Here is a 16,746-nt window from a genome sequence, read left to right on the forward strand (position 1 = left end):
TTTTTAACCTTTTTTAACCTTTCGGCTCAGCTCGCTTGGAACCTCCATTGAGCTGATACCAAAAAAAGCACCTTGTGCCAGGTATTATTCGCAGTGGAAAAAACAAAAAAGCGCGAGCAGAGTCGAGTTGAGCCGAGCTGCACCTTGCAGTGCAAATGCGACTATATGACTGAAGTGTCCAAAAATCCTGAACCACAGTCAAACGGAGAAGTTTGCTGAGACGTTTCCCTCCCTGATTCTCAGAAGATTAGCCGGCTCTGATACCAAACGAAATAAAGCTGACAAAGAAGAGGACAGACAGAAGAATAAGCAGAGGGAGAGACAAGGAGACAAAAAGAGGGGGTGGCAGAGAGGGGAGAGGAAGGGAGGGATTAAAGGAACGGGAGGGATGGAGACTTCAAAGAACTTCCAGACATGGAAGGTGCCAACTTCAGCACAGTTTATCCGTCTTTTCCCCAAAGCAAGAGCCAGATTTTCAGGCAGGTCTACAGTTAACTGTGTCCTGCTGACAGTTTGCAGCTGCACCAGGTGAGGAGAGCAAATCCCTCTTAATGTCAAGAGACGTGGAGAGACGGGGTAAACGACCGTGTTACTGCACCTTGGAGACACGCTCCAAGTTTCTTATTACGATCGGTCCTTTGAGATTTCTGAACACTCGGAGACTCTTTAAGCAGCCTAAGACGAGACAAGTGTAAATCCTGGCAAGAAATCCAGCTTACAGACAACTAAATGACAAACTGGACGATATTGATGAGTGCTCCTGTATTTGAGGGAACAGTTTGACGATTTAAAAACACTTGTTCGCCTTTAATATCACTCTCTTGTCTGTGCGTTGAGTGGGAAAGTGCCAGGAGCCAGTTAGCTTAGCTTTGCATAAAAACTAGAAACAGAGGAGAAGCATTGCTGTGTCCAAAGGTTAAAGCTCATTATTAAACACCATATATCTGGTTTGTTTAACACGCATAATGGAGGTCATGTGCCAGACTACTGCATTACTGCCAGGAGCAGACATTAGAGTGGTAAGAGTCTTCATATGTGGCTGTAATTTTTATCTTTAGGGTCGCTAACAGAGTGCCACAATCCAGTCAATATCATTTCTCCTTGCATTTTTTGAGAATTTGCTGTCGAAATTAACTTTACTGACAGGTCTGAAAGCATCCAACCCCTAAACCTGAATTTCTTTGAAAGCATGAAAGATAAAATATGAAAACAATTATAATCTTTATGTTTGCTGCACAAAAAACATTCAACTATGACGCTATCATCCTGTCTTTATGTATAAATATATATACATCAATTATACTGTACCAAGCAGTTGCAGGTATAAACACAAGCTGTATAATGTTAGGGTGAGTGCTGATTATATGTGTCCAGTATGTACAGTATTCATTATTAAATGGGTAGTTCAAGCTATTGCCTGTAAGCTAATATTGCAGCTGAAACCAGCCCTCTGTATGTGTGCGTCACTCACTGAACTGATAACTGTGTGTGTGTGTGTGTGTGTGTGTGTTTCATCATACCCTTCAGCACTATGAGTGAGTGGATTGTGGTGGGAGGGCACCTTTGACCAAGCAGAGAGGAGCAGCAACTTTGAAGCGTCAACTTGGTGATGAATTTGTTTCAATCCCTGACGTGCGCACACCCCCTCTTTCCATTATTTCAAGCTCATCTTCCTCTCTGTCCCTGTCCTCTTGCCCTTGCATTTCACTCTCATTTCCCCTCTTTCATCAGGTTTGCATCTCTCCACCTCTCCACTCGTCCTCCACTTTCTGTCCTCCTTCCCTCTCTCGTCCCCAGTTACACAACACGTGAAACGTGGGGTTATGTTCTCGCTTTAATGATGTTACATCTTAATAAGACGTCCTTCTGGATGAAAAACTTCTCCTTCAAAACAAATGTAGTTGAATAAAATAATTTCTTCATTATGTGGGATTATTTTAATCAGCATGTGAAAACATGTTTGAGTTCAAAAATTAAAGATGAACTCTAATTAAAGCTAGTTTTCCTGCAGCTCCACCTCGCATCTCTTCATCCTCTCTGGTTTAACAGCTTTACTGTACGAAACACGCAGCTGACAGGCTCTCACTTATGCCTTTGTTTCACTTTAGCCCACTCTCCTCTCTTCATCCTTGTTTCCTCTGTCATCATCAGTTATGCAACAAGTACTGGAGACACTCACTGCCAGGAAGTGGAGTGATGCCGCATGTAGGTGGTAAGAGCCGGTGGGTGAAACTGTCCGTCCACGCTCATCGAGTGTCAGACTCACAAGTTCCACAAACGGTTCTAGTGAACAAGTGAGCAACTCTTCCAGAGCCGGAGACGAGAGAAAACAGCATTCTGAGCTGTGATATAATGAAAAGAACGAGCCGGGAGCTGAACCCCTGCCAAAGATCTGAGCGCGAGTGGTGGATTTGACACTGTAACATTCGTTTAAGAAATGATTCATAGGCCTCGAATCTGATTTTTGATAGTGGAGCTAAATCTTCTTATCTTAATGAGGATTCATGTTCTGTAATGTATGCTACTAAAAGAGAAAATAAGCTGTGCTTCATGTTCTGTTGCCTCTCTGGGCCTGGATCGCTGTGAAGCTTCATGGGGGGCACCCAGGTGTTCCCAGCCCAGGTGGGATACACAGACCCTCCTGTATATTCTGGGTCTACCCCGGGGTCTCCTCCTCAGCTAGTCATGTTCAGACCAGCTTCCTAATTTCACACCTATAATCCATGACCCCTGTGAGCTCCTCGCCCTGCCGGTAACAACGCGCCCAGGTGACCTGCACCTCTGTCCCCAGGCAACTCAGGAAACGGCGAGTGGAGAGGTGAGCCCACACGGTTGTGTTCACATTATCATTTCAAATCCACAGCTCTGCTTATGCTGCCGCAGGCCGAAACTCAGCAGAAGCCGTGTGGTGGATACTGCTGTTTTATGGAGTGCAGCATGGGCCAGTTTTGTAACCGGTGAATGATTCATTTTCCAGAAACCAGATTATTTTTTGTCTGAACGACCTGTTGTGTAAGAATAACACGACACAGAGGCAAATATCAGTCAGTTGTTCTCAACCTACAGAGAAGCATGCAACCACTGCTCAGGAGTGGGAATTACATAAATAGTTTTGCTTTGGCACAGCATCACTGGCATTTCAGACACTATTCCTCCCTCCATCAGTGCCGATGTACTGCAGGACACAACGCAGCGCGCACAGCTACGTCTTACCGTGGTCGCTCTCTGTCCCGGATCGTCCCCAGTACCTCCGTCTCCGCTCAGGAGTGTGAGTGTGCCGCTCAATCACAGCAGCAATGAATCGAGTATTACTGACTGCAAGTGGAGAGAAAACACAGGTCAACACAAAGCCTGGCTTAGTTATCAAATTGAAAGTGAAAAACACTGTAACCAGGTTTAACTGATGTGTGAAAAGACAACACTCACTGATTCCTCTGTCCTCGTGGCTGTCTTCATCCCTCTCGTCTCTTTCGTTGTCCAGGTTGGACATTCTCACTGACATTTCTGGAGCAGCACGGAGGTGAAGGGAATCAGAAAAATGCCAGGATGAGATAGCTGCTACTCTTCTTTTGTGTGAAGCATAGTGAGCATGAGTGATACGTGAACAGGCTTCCTTTATGTAAAGCCAGATAAGACTTCATGAGCCTATTCCTCACCTAACGCCGCATGATAACACGGCCACACTCTCCACCATCTATTCCCAAGTTGTTTACCAAACTTTCAGAATGAAAGCGACTTGGACTCGAGGGTTTTAATGAGGTTGTAATCTTGCTTGATGGTTTTGTCAATAATGCTGAGTAATTACACAAATCATGCAGCAGCAGCTGCCGCCGCATGATGCTAATGTCAGCTGTGCAGCTCCCGCAGCACTTAACACACTGCTTGGTAATCAAGCTGCTTTAAAACTTTGTTTCTTCCTTTGGTATTTAAAGAAATGCCAGTATGTGAAATCGTGATGGTTAATAAAGGCAGCTGCTGTTCCAGACATGTTTTCATTGTTGAAGTTTACTACAGGCCAACCAGCGGCTAGTACAATACAAACGAATCTACTACACGGGCAGAAAATGATGCTCTGGCTTTATTTTGTTCATGGTGCCAAAATGTATTAATGTCAAAATGACTGTTAATTCACTGATTTCTAAGTTGTCCCAGTGTGTGTGTTTGTGAGACACCCGCCTACCCTGTGCTGCCAGCGGTGACATGTGCTGGTGCGACCGCCTGTGGATCTGGTGTCTGTATGCGTACACAGCCAGCACCAACACCATGATGCATCCCATAATGCCCCCGGCGACTGGACCCACAGGGGCGCTCTTGATCATGTTCAAGGAAGCCACCTCCTCATCTGTGGAGGACAGTGAGAGGAAGAAAAGGGGAGGAGAGGATGGGCAGAGGGGCGTTTAAAGTACAGAGGATTTCAGACGCCTCAGGAAGCGACAACAAGGCAACATGAAACAGCTCGGGCTCAGATCCCGACTCTAATGCTGCGATGTTGAGACATCTTCTACTTCACTTCTATTCTCTCATCAGTGTGAAAAGAAAAATTATTCAACTGCAGGCAGACGGCCAGCTCTCCTTTAAAAAACTGATAACAGAAGCAAAGACGGATAACCAAGCTACAGACAAGTTTCAGTCAATCTGAAATGCAGGTTATCCATAATCAACAAAACAACATGACTGCTGCACCAAAGACCCTGGAAATAATTACACTTTTGTCTCCTTCTGGCTTTACTGACAAGGTTCATTACAGTACACTTACACTTACAGAAACTGTCTCATAACTGAGGAACCTGACTGCAAAGACTGAAGGACTAGCACCATAACTGAAAATGTATAGCTCAAAAGTTTACAAAAGAAATTATCCAGTCAATCTATTTCTTTAGGGTGAGCACCTCTGTAGAGTTGGATTTGTATCCACATTAACTCACCGAGGAGTCCCAGGCCGTCCGCGTAGGGACTCTTGGCGCCGACGATGCCCCCGAAACACTCCTTCTGCAGGGCGCAGTATGGCTTGTCGAGATGAGTCTTACCATCACTGTCCACCATGCACCACTCACAGTCCAGCACGCCGAAACAGTCGCTGAAACAGAACACGGAGATCAGTACGAGACTGCTGAAGAGCAAAGACTTTAAAGAACTTTTTAGAGATGAGACAGAGGGTAAATAATCTTTAAGAGTGCATTAGAGTAGATTCTCTGTCATTTTTCTGGCATAAGCATGAACTAACAATTATGTATATATATATGGTGGAATGTTTTGAAAAGTTAATTCTATTAACTTCTTTTAACTATTATATTGTAATTATGTAGGATTTGAACACATTAGGAAGGGACACTTCCCATTTGCTACCACTGGGTGGCACTGTGCTGGTCATGTGCACCAATAACATCCTCATGCTTGGCCATATAACTTCATTGTAGATCCATCCTCCACCTCATCATGATAGATTCATGTGTGTGTGTTGTCTTTGTCTGGTGGTATATGTTTCTGTAAGAGTGTGCTGGTATATACTTCATACATGCATTTGTTTATTCATTATACGTGCGTACTGGACATGTATGTAGTTCTGTGTGTTTACCTGCTGGTGTATCTCTGGCTACAGCGAGTGTTGATACACTGAGGCAGGGTGTCATGCAGAGTGGGATCAATCACATTCAGACTGACGGGCTCCTGATGCACCTCACAGCTAGGATTCCTGCACAACACACACACACACACACACACACAATCATAACACACACAGGGTGAAATTACAGAAAGGTGCAGGCACAGTGCATATTGTTTGTCAAAAACAAACATTCAGCTGACAACATTCATCCAAATCCTAGAATGAAACACGTTTACACTTAAAAATACAGAAAATTTTACATTAAAAACAAATCAAAGCTGCCCTCGAAGGAATGTCTTCAGCATGTCAATTTATGCAAAGCAGCTGCAGACAGACAAGCATCAATGCTGCTTGACACAAAACACTGAGGAAAATCTGACAGTGAAGAATGATAATTGCATGTCTTCCTGAAAGAAAGAAGGAACTGGCATTTGAAGCACTGAGGTGCTGTCAAAGGCTGCTGACAGCTGATGAAAGGAGACGGATGAAACAAGAGAGAGACGCGAGAGACACAAGATTAGGCCTAAAAGACCAAGAGAGAGTGAGAAAGAAAAAGAAGTGAGGAGACACCCACAAACCCCTGTAATGTTTGCAGAGGCACATCCACACTTCAGATGATCACAGCGGCAATAAAGCGACCTGGATAGCTGCACATTTCAAGACACTACTATCATGTACATGAACTCAACACATTCATTTGGCAAGAGTTTAATCTGACACTAAATGACTGGTGCAAAAGACTGACAAGTAAAAACAAGTTGTTTTTTATCTGAGAGACATCAGGACTAAACTCATGTTGAGGCTGCAAATAGTTTTGTCTACACTGCCAGTAAGAAATAATAAAAAAAAGAAGGTATATTTGTAACGCGTGTGTATATTTGTGCTGTTCAATCGTCCCTTTAGCATGCTAACACTTAGCATCATAATGAAAATCCTTGTATTAAAAGGCAGATAGCAAAAATTGAAGGTGGTCTTCACCATTATCATACTGTATGATTACTTCTACAGTTCACCCTTCTTAAGAAAAGCAATCAGGCATCATATGAAAAGCAACCTCCTTTCTGAGCTACCGGCCAGAAATAGATTAGAACTACATTTTTCCATAATATTGCATCATTCAGGATAAAATGTAGAACATGTGAATAGAAATGTGATGTAGTGTTGTGGCTCAGACACTCAGATAGGTATTGCACTGACCTGTTTTCAGCGTTGGTGAGGTTGCCAGTACACTCATTGACCTCCAGGGGGCACTCACACGGACACTCACACTCGTTCTGTTCCATTCTGAAAAACCCCGGCACATGAGAGTGAGTTACAGTTTACTGTAATGGCATATCGTGAGCACCATGGAACTTGTTTTTTGATGAAGAAGAAACTTTTTTATACGTCTACATATGTAATGTTTCATTATCTGAGCTTCTTTTTTTGATGCGATTAGGAATACAGGCCACACTCTATAATGCCTCTGCAGCAGCATTACGCTGTCATATCTGGTCTTGACTGAACTTCAGAGGTTTGTCTTGTGATCTTGTTGGAGCAACATGCAAAACACCAAATCTATTCTTCAATCATGTACAACAGGAGGATCACGCTATGAGAGCAATAATCCAGAGTGCCTGAGAGGTAAAACAGTGAATCCCTCCTGAGTGTATGGGTGAGAGACCTGTGGCAGTTGAGACAGAGCCGGTCCACAGTGCTGCAGGCGCAGAACGCCAGAGAGTCACACGTCTCGTTGACGATACCAGCGAAGGCATTGGTGCCAGGGATTCGGGTCAGACGGTACTTGGAACAATGGCTACCATGGACCAGGTTTGTTAGATCCCCCTAAGAGAGAGAGAGATATCATCAACATCATCCACACTGGATATCTAGATGAAACTTTTTTTCTTCTTCTTAACTCTTTAGAACTCTTCATTATTACTCAAAATATTCTCTCTAACAACACAAAACCACTCTGCAGTTGTAATAGCATTATGGCATATGGGAATAATTCAAGGTTGCAACACCAAGGATCACCACAAGGTGGCAGTGTTGTACTATCACATATTAACACATCGCTTAGAAAAGCCTTCAAGAGTTTATCTGTCGGCCTGCTTCCCAGTACAACTGTCTGGATCTGTGCTCCTGCGCCGTCATCCACACATTCAGTTACCTCACGTCTCCCTGACTCACCATTATGCTCGTGTTGAACTTGTAGAAGCGCTGCACGGTGCGATCACTGAAGCTGTTGCACAGGTTTTTCTTGACAAAGTTGGGGTGGTTCAGGATGTCATTAGCCACCAGCGGCTCCTGCCATCAACACGACGGGGTGATGGAACGAGAAATGAAAGAAAAATTAACATGAGAAGGAGGAGGAAAGGAAGCTCACTGCGATCATTAAAGGACACATTAAGATGTGGATTTTACATTGGTGTATTAGTTTGTGGTCCTTTACCTTGTGTGTGATGTGCTGTTGCTCTGCCGGAGCGTGACCTTTGGGGTCAATGAGAGTGGGGTGAGCGACCAGGTACCCTCTGTCCTCCATTATGAAGCACCTGGAATGTACACAAATAATATATGTAAAGACTGCAGACACAGTGAGTTTCGATGACAGAATGTGTGTAAATTCACATTAGTCACAGCAGTATTCTTTCATTGGCCGCTGTTTTTTAAGATCCCTTTTCTCCCCTTGTGCTTAATCCAACGTCAACCTGCATAATATGGCTCCATTCTACTTCCCTCGATTCCTTAAACGTTCTGCCAAATACTGCTCCTCTCTGCCCCACACCCCTTTGGGCTAATCCTGTTTTATATGGCTCCTGAACACCAACAGAGAGCACATGAAGGAAGTGGAGGGAGAGAGAGAGAGAGGGGGGGGGGGTGAAAGAGGAGGGGGGTGGAAGAAAAAGGATGAAGAAAAAAAACAAAAAGGGAGACATAAAAGCTGGAGAAAGTATGTAGGGCTGAGACAGCAGCAACGTCCCATCTCCAGCAGGAATGCCGTGATAATCAGCTTATCTCTTCTTCCCTCTTTCTTTTTTATTCTCCATCTCTCTGCAAGTTTAGCTCTTGCTCAGGCTAAAACAGTTCAGCCACCCTCTGAATACATACAGGGGGAAAGGCAGAAGAATGAAAAAAGAAGGGGTGAAAAGAGCGGAAGACAAAAAAGTCAGTCCGGTCCATCTCCTTCCTACCTGATCTTGTTGCCCTTGTCCTGGTTGCAGATGGGCAGCAGGTCCAGCAGGACCTTATAGAAGTAGCGAAGGGTGAAGTCTATGCCCATCACTGCAATGGCATAACCAGGAGCCATCTGAGAGCTGAAGAGAGAAGAAGAGACAGAGCAGAAGAAGAGAGAGAGAGAGAGAAAAGGAAGAGAAAAACACCATGAAGGATTTTTTTTAATGGAGAAAAAGTTCAACTTTTCTGTTGAATTGTTTGCTGGGGTTGTGTGTTAAGCCGTGTGCTGACAGAAGTCATTGCCTTTAAGAAAACATAAATATTTAGCAACACCAACCAAAAAGAAAAAAATCCCACACAAAACACACACACACACACTCCTTAAACCTGTGTTTATGCCGACTACAGACTGCGCAATGTTATGCTCACTGAGCCAGCCATCAACACACTAATCCCGACCCATCAAACACACCGATGCTGAATGTTTATACTGTACATCTGCATGGGCCGCGGTAAACACTTCGCATTGTCCTCCTGCGGGCAGTGTTGTGTTGCTACGTTGCGTTTTAATCTCACAGAACTAGAAACATAAACAGTTAAATCACGCGTTGTTACAGGCTTCTTAAAGCCTCCGTCTCAAAGAGTCTGTGTCCAAAACATTCTGCGTCAACTTCTAAAACAATTAGCCGAAACAGGGCGTGACACCCGAGCTGCAGGAGGAGGTTTGCTCGAAGGCGCTCCTGAAGAGCAGATGCTTCAGATAACCGTGCCTGAAGCCACACCATTTGGTTGAGGGATATTCTGTCACTCTTGACACAGGCCTGAAGCAAAAAAACGCTTTCCAGCCTCCTTCGATGATCTCCTGTCTTCAAAGACACTGCACTAATGTTTTGCTTTAAATCCTATTAAACAGAGAAGCATCCAGGACAATTCTTGACTTTTAGGACTTGATTTCTTCTGGTGCAGTAAAATATGACCTAACAGAGGGGTCTCCTGTGGTAAAAATCCATCTTCGTCTTTTACCTGGAGGCGTGGATGGTGTGGCTGATGGTGACGACGTAGCCCGCACCGCCCACGTCCAGGTACGGTCCCGTGAAGGTGATGAGGCCAGGGTTAGCCACGGCGTGCTGGTACCTGCACAACACATGACGGGCACAGGGTTATCTCAGAAAGTGAAGCACTTTAAGTTTTCCTGGCTAACAGAATGAACCAGATTTCTCTTCAGAGGGGAAAAAAAAACACTTCATGGAAAGCTGAACTTGTGGGGAACACAGAGGGTTGCTGGTGCATTTGTTTTGGTCTTGACTGTATACAAAACAACTGTGGCTGACCTGCATAGCTTTAATTTGGAAAAATCTATTGTTTGGATCCACTGAATATGACAGGAATTCTTGCTTACAGTTCTACCCGAACGGAAAAGGCCCGGTGACTTGAGGAAGGGCCAGGGACGACCTGCCAGAGGACCTCAGGTTGTGTTTAGACTTGAAGCAGGTCAGAAGGTCAAACATATGCCCAAGCCTTAAAGGTGATCACTACATTTTGAAAAATCTACTCAAAGTGATTTTAAAGCCGGTGAGATGCGTTCTCTCCTGCTGTGATTGGCTGCAGCACTCGGAATCAGCTCAAGAATATTGAGGTTTTGTTGTGGGAGGCAAGAGAAGAGTGCATCGTGGTAATCTAACCGGGATGAAATGAATGCATAAATTACAGTTTGTGAGCTCTTGGCAGATAAAGATGACCTGATTTTGAGATTTCTCTTAGTTGGGGAAAAAAACATGATTGTAAAAGTAGTAAAAGTGGGACCGTGAATGTAATCTTTAAATGGATCACAAAGAAAAGCCTCATTCATACAGTGATAGAGCTCTACACAATGTGCTGATAGTCATCCGGACAGGAAAAACACAAAACCTTCCAGAAGAGTCTGATTAGAAAATCTTAACTTCACTCAGCTCAGTTATGGCTGCTGACCATTTTAAGCACAAACATGCACCTGCAGTACACACATACACACACACACACGCCTTCACTCCCCCCCCCCCCCCCCCCCCCCCCCCCTTCACACCCTCCAAAGTAAGCCCCACCATTGTCTGCGGGTCGGGTCGAAGGCTTTGTCCATCAGTGATCCTGGATAAATCCGGAGCACCCCGCTGGGCGTTGCTATGTAACGGCGCACAATGTAGCAGTTGAGGCTACTCATTTCCATTAGTGTCATCCACTCATCCGTGACGTGACTGGTCGCCATAACCTCGTTCCTGACGGAGGACTGCAGAGGAGAGGGATGGAGGGAGACGGAGAGAGAGGTGGGGCGGCGAGGGTGGAGACGAAGGTGAAAGGAGGAGGTGAACAAGGAGGGGAGAAAAAAGTTAAAGGAGTAGAAAAGTAAGTCTTCTTCTCGGGTTGCCGTGAAATATAAGTTGGCTAAAACTTTTGGCAAGCATTCCTCCAGTCTGCCCTCTAACAAAACACTGCCTCTGAATAAAGCACGCCTAAAACGGACATTTTTCTACTGTATTGCTGCTAAACATGGTGATACATACTTTTTTAAAGATCAGCATCTTAAAATCAATTATAACCAGTCACCAAGTCACAAGGCTCAGAAAACCAGTATTCAGGAATAAATTCATTAAATAAATATTCAGGAAGACTCGATTAGGCCTAAAGCCCTGAAAAATCCCGACTCACTGCCATTTTCAGAGAAGCTTCAGAGTTTGAAAGGGCTGATGAGGTCACTGGAGGGGGCCTTTAAGACTAGCCTGGGAATCAGAGCTGGGACTGGGGCTTAGAGTTCCTACTCTAACCCCCTACTCCCCTCAGGACAGGAATGCACATGGGCTGCCAAAACCACGTGTGGCTTTGACCCCTTCTTAAAGATGCAGCGCTTCATTTAAAACTTGCGAATTTTAGCTGGAAAGCAAAGCAGCCTGAACGGTCGCTGGCCAGACATTGTAGGAAATGGAATTAAAGTTGCATTTATCAAGCACTTCCATCTTGGGAGCCATTAAAATCTGAATATTTGTGTACATGTCTGTAAGCTGACCGCAGGGCTGGCTGTGTACCATGTGTTTGTCAGGTAAACAGCATTAACCCTGTATGTGCCTGCAGGCTGGTCCTAGCTGTGAGCTGCATCTGTGTTCCCATGCTTGTGTACCTTGAGGCCCGGGTTGGCTATGAGCCTGGTGTTATCACTCAGGTAGGCGGTGTAGTGCTCAACCATGCGCTTTGTTTCTGGCTGACTCAGATGCTCATAGGGAGAGGAGAAACTACCAGCTGCCAACATCACTGTGGGGGACTCTGGGAAAGAGACAGAGAGGAGAAAAGGGACAGTCAGAGATGCTAATCAAAGCTTTACAGCTGACTATGGATAAAAATAAAGTTTGGAGACTCATTTATTCCTTAAAGTTATTATATATTAATCCAGAATTGTGGACGTGGGTCTTGTCTTACCAACTGTGGCGAGCTGTTTGAAGTGCAGGCAGGAGCTGGGCTGACCCAGCAGGTCTAAACGATGGTACAGCAGCTTGGAGCTGGGAGCGGTGTTCAGGTTCTTCAGCTGCTTCACCGGGATCTCCGGCTGCACGTACACGATGCACAGGACGAACGACGTGTCCTGAACCTAGATGACGGGACAGGACTGGAGGTTGAGGCTCATGGTATTCAGAGTTGTTGTTAAATACTTTCAGCAGCAGATTAGCACACATTTGGTGCACTAGTGAGTATTTCCTGCTGCAGCATGTGACATTGACTTGAAATAAAGCAGTGCTTCCGTGGTCATTGCAGCAAAGTCAGCAACAGTGCGGTTCAATTATGTGTTTGTTAGAGTTTTTGGTCAACAATGGACAGACAACGCTGCCGAATGCAGTGAGGGCCGCGAAGAAAAGATAAAAAGCCGGCTAATTAATAAAATACTGGGAGCTGATGTAATTTAAACTCTCCACTTGTGCTAGAAGCCAGAGAGACTGTGACTTTATACACACTCCACATCCCTATCAGCTCTCTTGTTCACTGTTTAGTGTCAGCGATCACAGCCAGTGCTTCATGGGCCACGGGCGTCTTCCTGAGAAGACAAATGTGTCCGCGTCAACAGCTGCTTTCACGCCACTGATTCTAAATGAACCACGCAGCGCTAGTGGGCTCCCAAAGTCTGAGATTTCATTGTTAAATCATGCAAAGTGTCACAGAGCTTTCACAAAGACCCAGGAGCTTCGGATGACACCACAATCCCAAAAATGAACAACATGATACACTCGTAAAGGAGCGCCTGGACTTTATTTACATGTACAAAAAGACAGAATGGCGTATGAAACAGTGGCCTCTTCTCAGTTTTTCTTTCTGGGCTAATTCACCCTTTTCTCGCTCTCGTTCATTTTAAACAACAGACAGCTGCCAAGCTCATGGCAAAGGTGACGTGTTTGAAATCGGGTGCCTGCGTGAAAAAATAAAATGTCAAAAGCTTTTAAAAAACACAAAAAGAGAAATGCCTAAATTAAGTGTGATATTTTTGCTCCTGCCAAGAATCTAAATGTCAGAAAGCAAAAGACTCAACGCGGCGTGGTGTTATTGCTGTTCTGCTGCCATTTTTTCCTAAAGCATGACACTTCTGGGCCTGAGAGGAAAAGCAGAGTCGAGGGACAGACAGTCTCTGGGTGTGGGAGCACTTGGTTTTTATTACACAGACTAATTTAAGGTGGCGGAGGTTTGGTGGAGACATAAAGGCTGGAAGCATAAATCTCTATACTGCTTTTAGACAGTGGTGCAGTAATGATAAAGAGCTGAAGACAGAGATGGAAGAGATAAAGTATATGAGATGAGATTCTCCCACCACGACAATGGCTCATTGAGCTGCAGCTGAAGATCGTTTGTCTCTGCTCTGACTGCGCAAGAGCTTGTTCTGCTTCAAATATACAATCCTGTCGCTCTCGTTTACGACTGGCATTCATATGAGGAAAAAAATAGGCAGTTGCCAGTTTAGAATTTCCATCTTCACATGCGTTCAACTACAATTATTCTCTGGCAACAAAATATTCCATCCAGCTGCGTCATTTATTTGACTCCTCTCTGTAGCCCTATATCTTTTTTACTGGCCAACTTTAAACTCATCAGAAATCATTAGATGCTGCCATGTGCTGAGTATAAAAACTTCAGCATGTATGCAAGTCAGTCCTCATCAGACATGAATTTGCCTATTTGTCCACAAGTGTCCCAAAGTGCTGGACAGTGAGGATTATTGTCACCAGTGTACGGGACTCCTACCAGTTTCCAGGCGTAGCTGACGTTGTATGCCTCTTTGCTGTTGTCTCTGAGGCGGTTGGTGTGCCAGGACAGTGAGGAGTTGACCGGCACTGCAATGACCTGACTGCCCAGAGGGACGCTGCAAGAAACACAAACCATTAGACAACACAAAATATGCTGTGTGTGTCTGTGTGTCCATGGCAGGAGGAATTCTGGCTGTAAACGGTTTTTGAAGTAACACAGATGTTAATTCACCTGAGTGCTGCTCATCCTTTCTTACCTGAGGATGTTCTGTCGGACAGCGGGGAATCCTGGGATATTCTCGTAGTGGATGATGTCAGTGTGCAGGGGCGGCTCTGTCATCAGGTAGGGTCGTGTCAGTGATGGATGCATCAGGGTGAAACCTGGGAAACAAGTTGGCAACAGCAACATCAGAATTAGCGCTTATATGCATACTAAATAACAAACAGAGACCCATAAAGGAAAACTGGTTCGAACTCAAAATGACAGCAGGGAATTTGTGGTCACTGTCAAGCAAAAACACAAGGAAGAAAGTGCAGTCGCATGGCACAGCTACTCATGCCAGCTTTACTAAAACATTATTCCATTCACCGGTTAACAAAAAAAACAGTCTTTTAAATCACCATTTTATACAGGAACAGAACATACAGGTCTATTCAGCTTGTCTTGTCAGTTTTTATAAAGGCAAGAGACAAAGCCAAGTTTTGAATTTACAACAGTCATTAAACGCAACAAGGAAGGAAGTGAGGTTTGATTCCAGGGGACATCATAGGCAGGCACTGCTGTAAGCAGCTGTAGGTACATCAAAATCTGCTGATGGGCAGACTGAAAGTAATCAGTAGTCAAAGTTAGGAAAACACAAACCTCAATACTTTGCAGTATAGATTTAATCATTTTGCCAAGCTAGACACATTTGGAAGTTCATACTTTTAGCGTCTCTTAAAAACAGCTGAGGTTGGTTTTAATTTTAGTGCTGCTCTCGATCCAAAATCTTAAATTCTGCAGAGAAAAGACAACAACATCTAAAGAAGCCGGGCATGAAACAGCGCTCTGGTGGTGCTGAGGAGCGTAGTGCTGTGATAAACACAGCAGCGGTAATCATTTTGAGACAAAAAGCCCTCAAGACACAGGATGGAGAGCCCCATCTGTTCTGAAAGAAGTAAACAAACAAAATCATGTGTTGTTTTTTTTTTTTACACAGCTCTAATACACGGTGCATTTTCGAAAAACAGAGTGTGTTGGTTTGAAGAGAAGCAGCAGGTATGGTGTCTCACACTCTTTATGGAGACTCCATCTGCTGCATTAGACATCTCTGTCTTCATACAGCAAACCAGACCCGACCAGAACACCCATATAAATGATACATACATTTAGACATAATGTTTAAGTGCTGGCTTGCTTAATTGTGATCAGCACACAGACTCAAAAAGCCACAAGATGAGTGCCTACACACCTCCCATGCAAAAATATTTCCAATTTACTCATGTGCTGTTCTAAGTTGCAGGTCCAGAAGTCTTGTGTCAGCGGTGGATTTACCGAATCATTTTTACCTTCTCTCTAATTGGCAGCAGACAATTTAAATGCCGGCTAATAACTTTAATGGGACTCATTTGTTAATGTTTACCAAGCTGCTGCAGTAATAAGCATGGAGCAGTAATAAGCTATAATTTGATGGCTTCTTTATTACAATAACAAACATTTTAGAGGGAAAAAAGAGGCTCGCTGAATGGCACCGCAGAGGAGCAAAACTCACACAGCTGCAAAAATTCACTTGCAATAATTAGGTTCAACTTGTGAACACTTATTTGAGCATCCAGGTGAGGAAATGCCAGTGAGCCTTTCTGTTTACTTCGCCTCAGCTCCCTCCTGTTCGCCCTCTCCTCCACACACCGGGCAGCCTTTCATTTCCACCTCGTCTTGTTCCAGCTCGTTTTGATCATCCCTTCTCCTTACCTCATATTAGCATGGCACTGCCTTCCAGGCTCAAAATCACACACGTCATACACATGTCTGGTTATTGTGGTGCTTGTTGCCAGTCACGTTAGGTATACCTGCCCTCTACTTTTCAACATTAAGTCTAGTTTAATTTCCCTTCAGGCTTCAGTTTTAGTTAGGGTTATTTGTGGTGTTTTCACTGTTCTCCATCCATGTTGGGACTTGGGAGTGATGGATGATGTGAGGCTACAGAGGAGAAACAGATCGTAACAACAGCTGGGACATATCACCATTATCACCATTCACCTGCAAATCTAAATGTCACGTTTGTGCTTGCCTGTAAATGCAATAAAAAAAAATCTCAGTTTCCATTTCTAACACATAGTTTTCACCTTTAGCTACAAGCACTTATTAGCTTGGCAGGAGGACAATGTCACTTTGAGCAATGCCACATTATTGGAGCCAGTGTTGCTGAGTTTATGGAAGAGGAACCAATCTGTCGTTATTGTGCCATGTAGCAAAAACCTCTCCATTCATACAGCTGCTCTTCAGGTCTACAGAGCACAGCTTACCTGCTGTGCAGCACCAGTGCTTTAAGTCAGGACCCCCTCGGCTGAGGCCAAAACAAACCAAGACCGGACATGAGCGCTACGCCCTGTGCTGTGGCAGCGTGCTGAGGCATGGCTCGACAGGGACAGAGATGCCAAAGAAGTGCCAGTGCTACCAAGAAGATGTCAATTAAGTCTAATAAGTGAAAATGGCTGTGGAGGAAGTTGAGACAGACAAAATAAAGTGTAACT

The 16,746-nt window shown here is 44.4% G+C and overlaps 1 protein-coding gene across 1 annotated transcript in view; it reads right to left on the minus strand.

Moving 5' to 3' along the window:
• Positions 1 to 16,746, minus strand: part of cachd1 (cache domain containing 1) — an 84,211-nt gene that overhangs the window by 6,500 nt on the left and 60,965 nt on the right. The window contains exons 11-26 of the mRNA XM_041935994.1: positions 14,271 to 14,394; positions 14,012 to 14,129; positions 12,206 to 12,374; positions 11,910 to 12,052; positions 10,843 to 11,024; positions 9,785 to 9,895; positions 8,779 to 8,901; positions 8,040 to 8,139; positions 7,778 to 7,894; positions 7,269 to 7,429; positions 6,803 to 6,889; positions 5,576 to 5,692; positions 4,926 to 5,077; positions 4,181 to 4,342; positions 3,427 to 3,504; positions 3,214 to 3,315 (exon numbers count right to left, since the gene is read on the minus strand). Of these exons, the coding sequence (XP_041791928.1) occupies positions 3,214 to 3,315; positions 3,427 to 3,504; positions 4,181 to 4,342; positions 4,926 to 5,077; positions 5,576 to 5,692; positions 6,803 to 6,889; positions 7,269 to 7,429; positions 7,778 to 7,894; positions 8,040 to 8,139; positions 8,779 to 8,901; positions 9,785 to 9,895; positions 10,843 to 11,024; positions 11,910 to 12,052; positions 12,206 to 12,374; positions 14,012 to 14,129; positions 14,271 to 14,394 (2,046 nt within the window). The remainder of the gene's footprint in view (positions 1 to 3,213; positions 3,316 to 3,426; positions 3,505 to 4,180; positions 4,343 to 4,925; positions 5,078 to 5,575; positions 5,693 to 6,802; positions 6,890 to 7,268; positions 7,430 to 7,777; positions 7,895 to 8,039; positions 8,140 to 8,778; positions 8,902 to 9,784; positions 9,896 to 10,842; positions 11,025 to 11,909; positions 12,053 to 12,205; positions 12,375 to 14,011; positions 14,130 to 14,270; positions 14,395 to 16,746) is intronic.

The sequence above is a fragment of the Chelmon rostratus genome, chromosome 4, assembly GCF_017976325.1.
Source record: "Chelmon rostratus isolate fCheRos1 chromosome 4, fCheRos1.pri, whole genome shotgun sequence".
Lineage (NCBI taxonomy): Eukaryota > Metazoa > Chordata > Actinopteri > Chaetodontiformes > Chaetodontidae > Chelmon > Chelmon rostratus.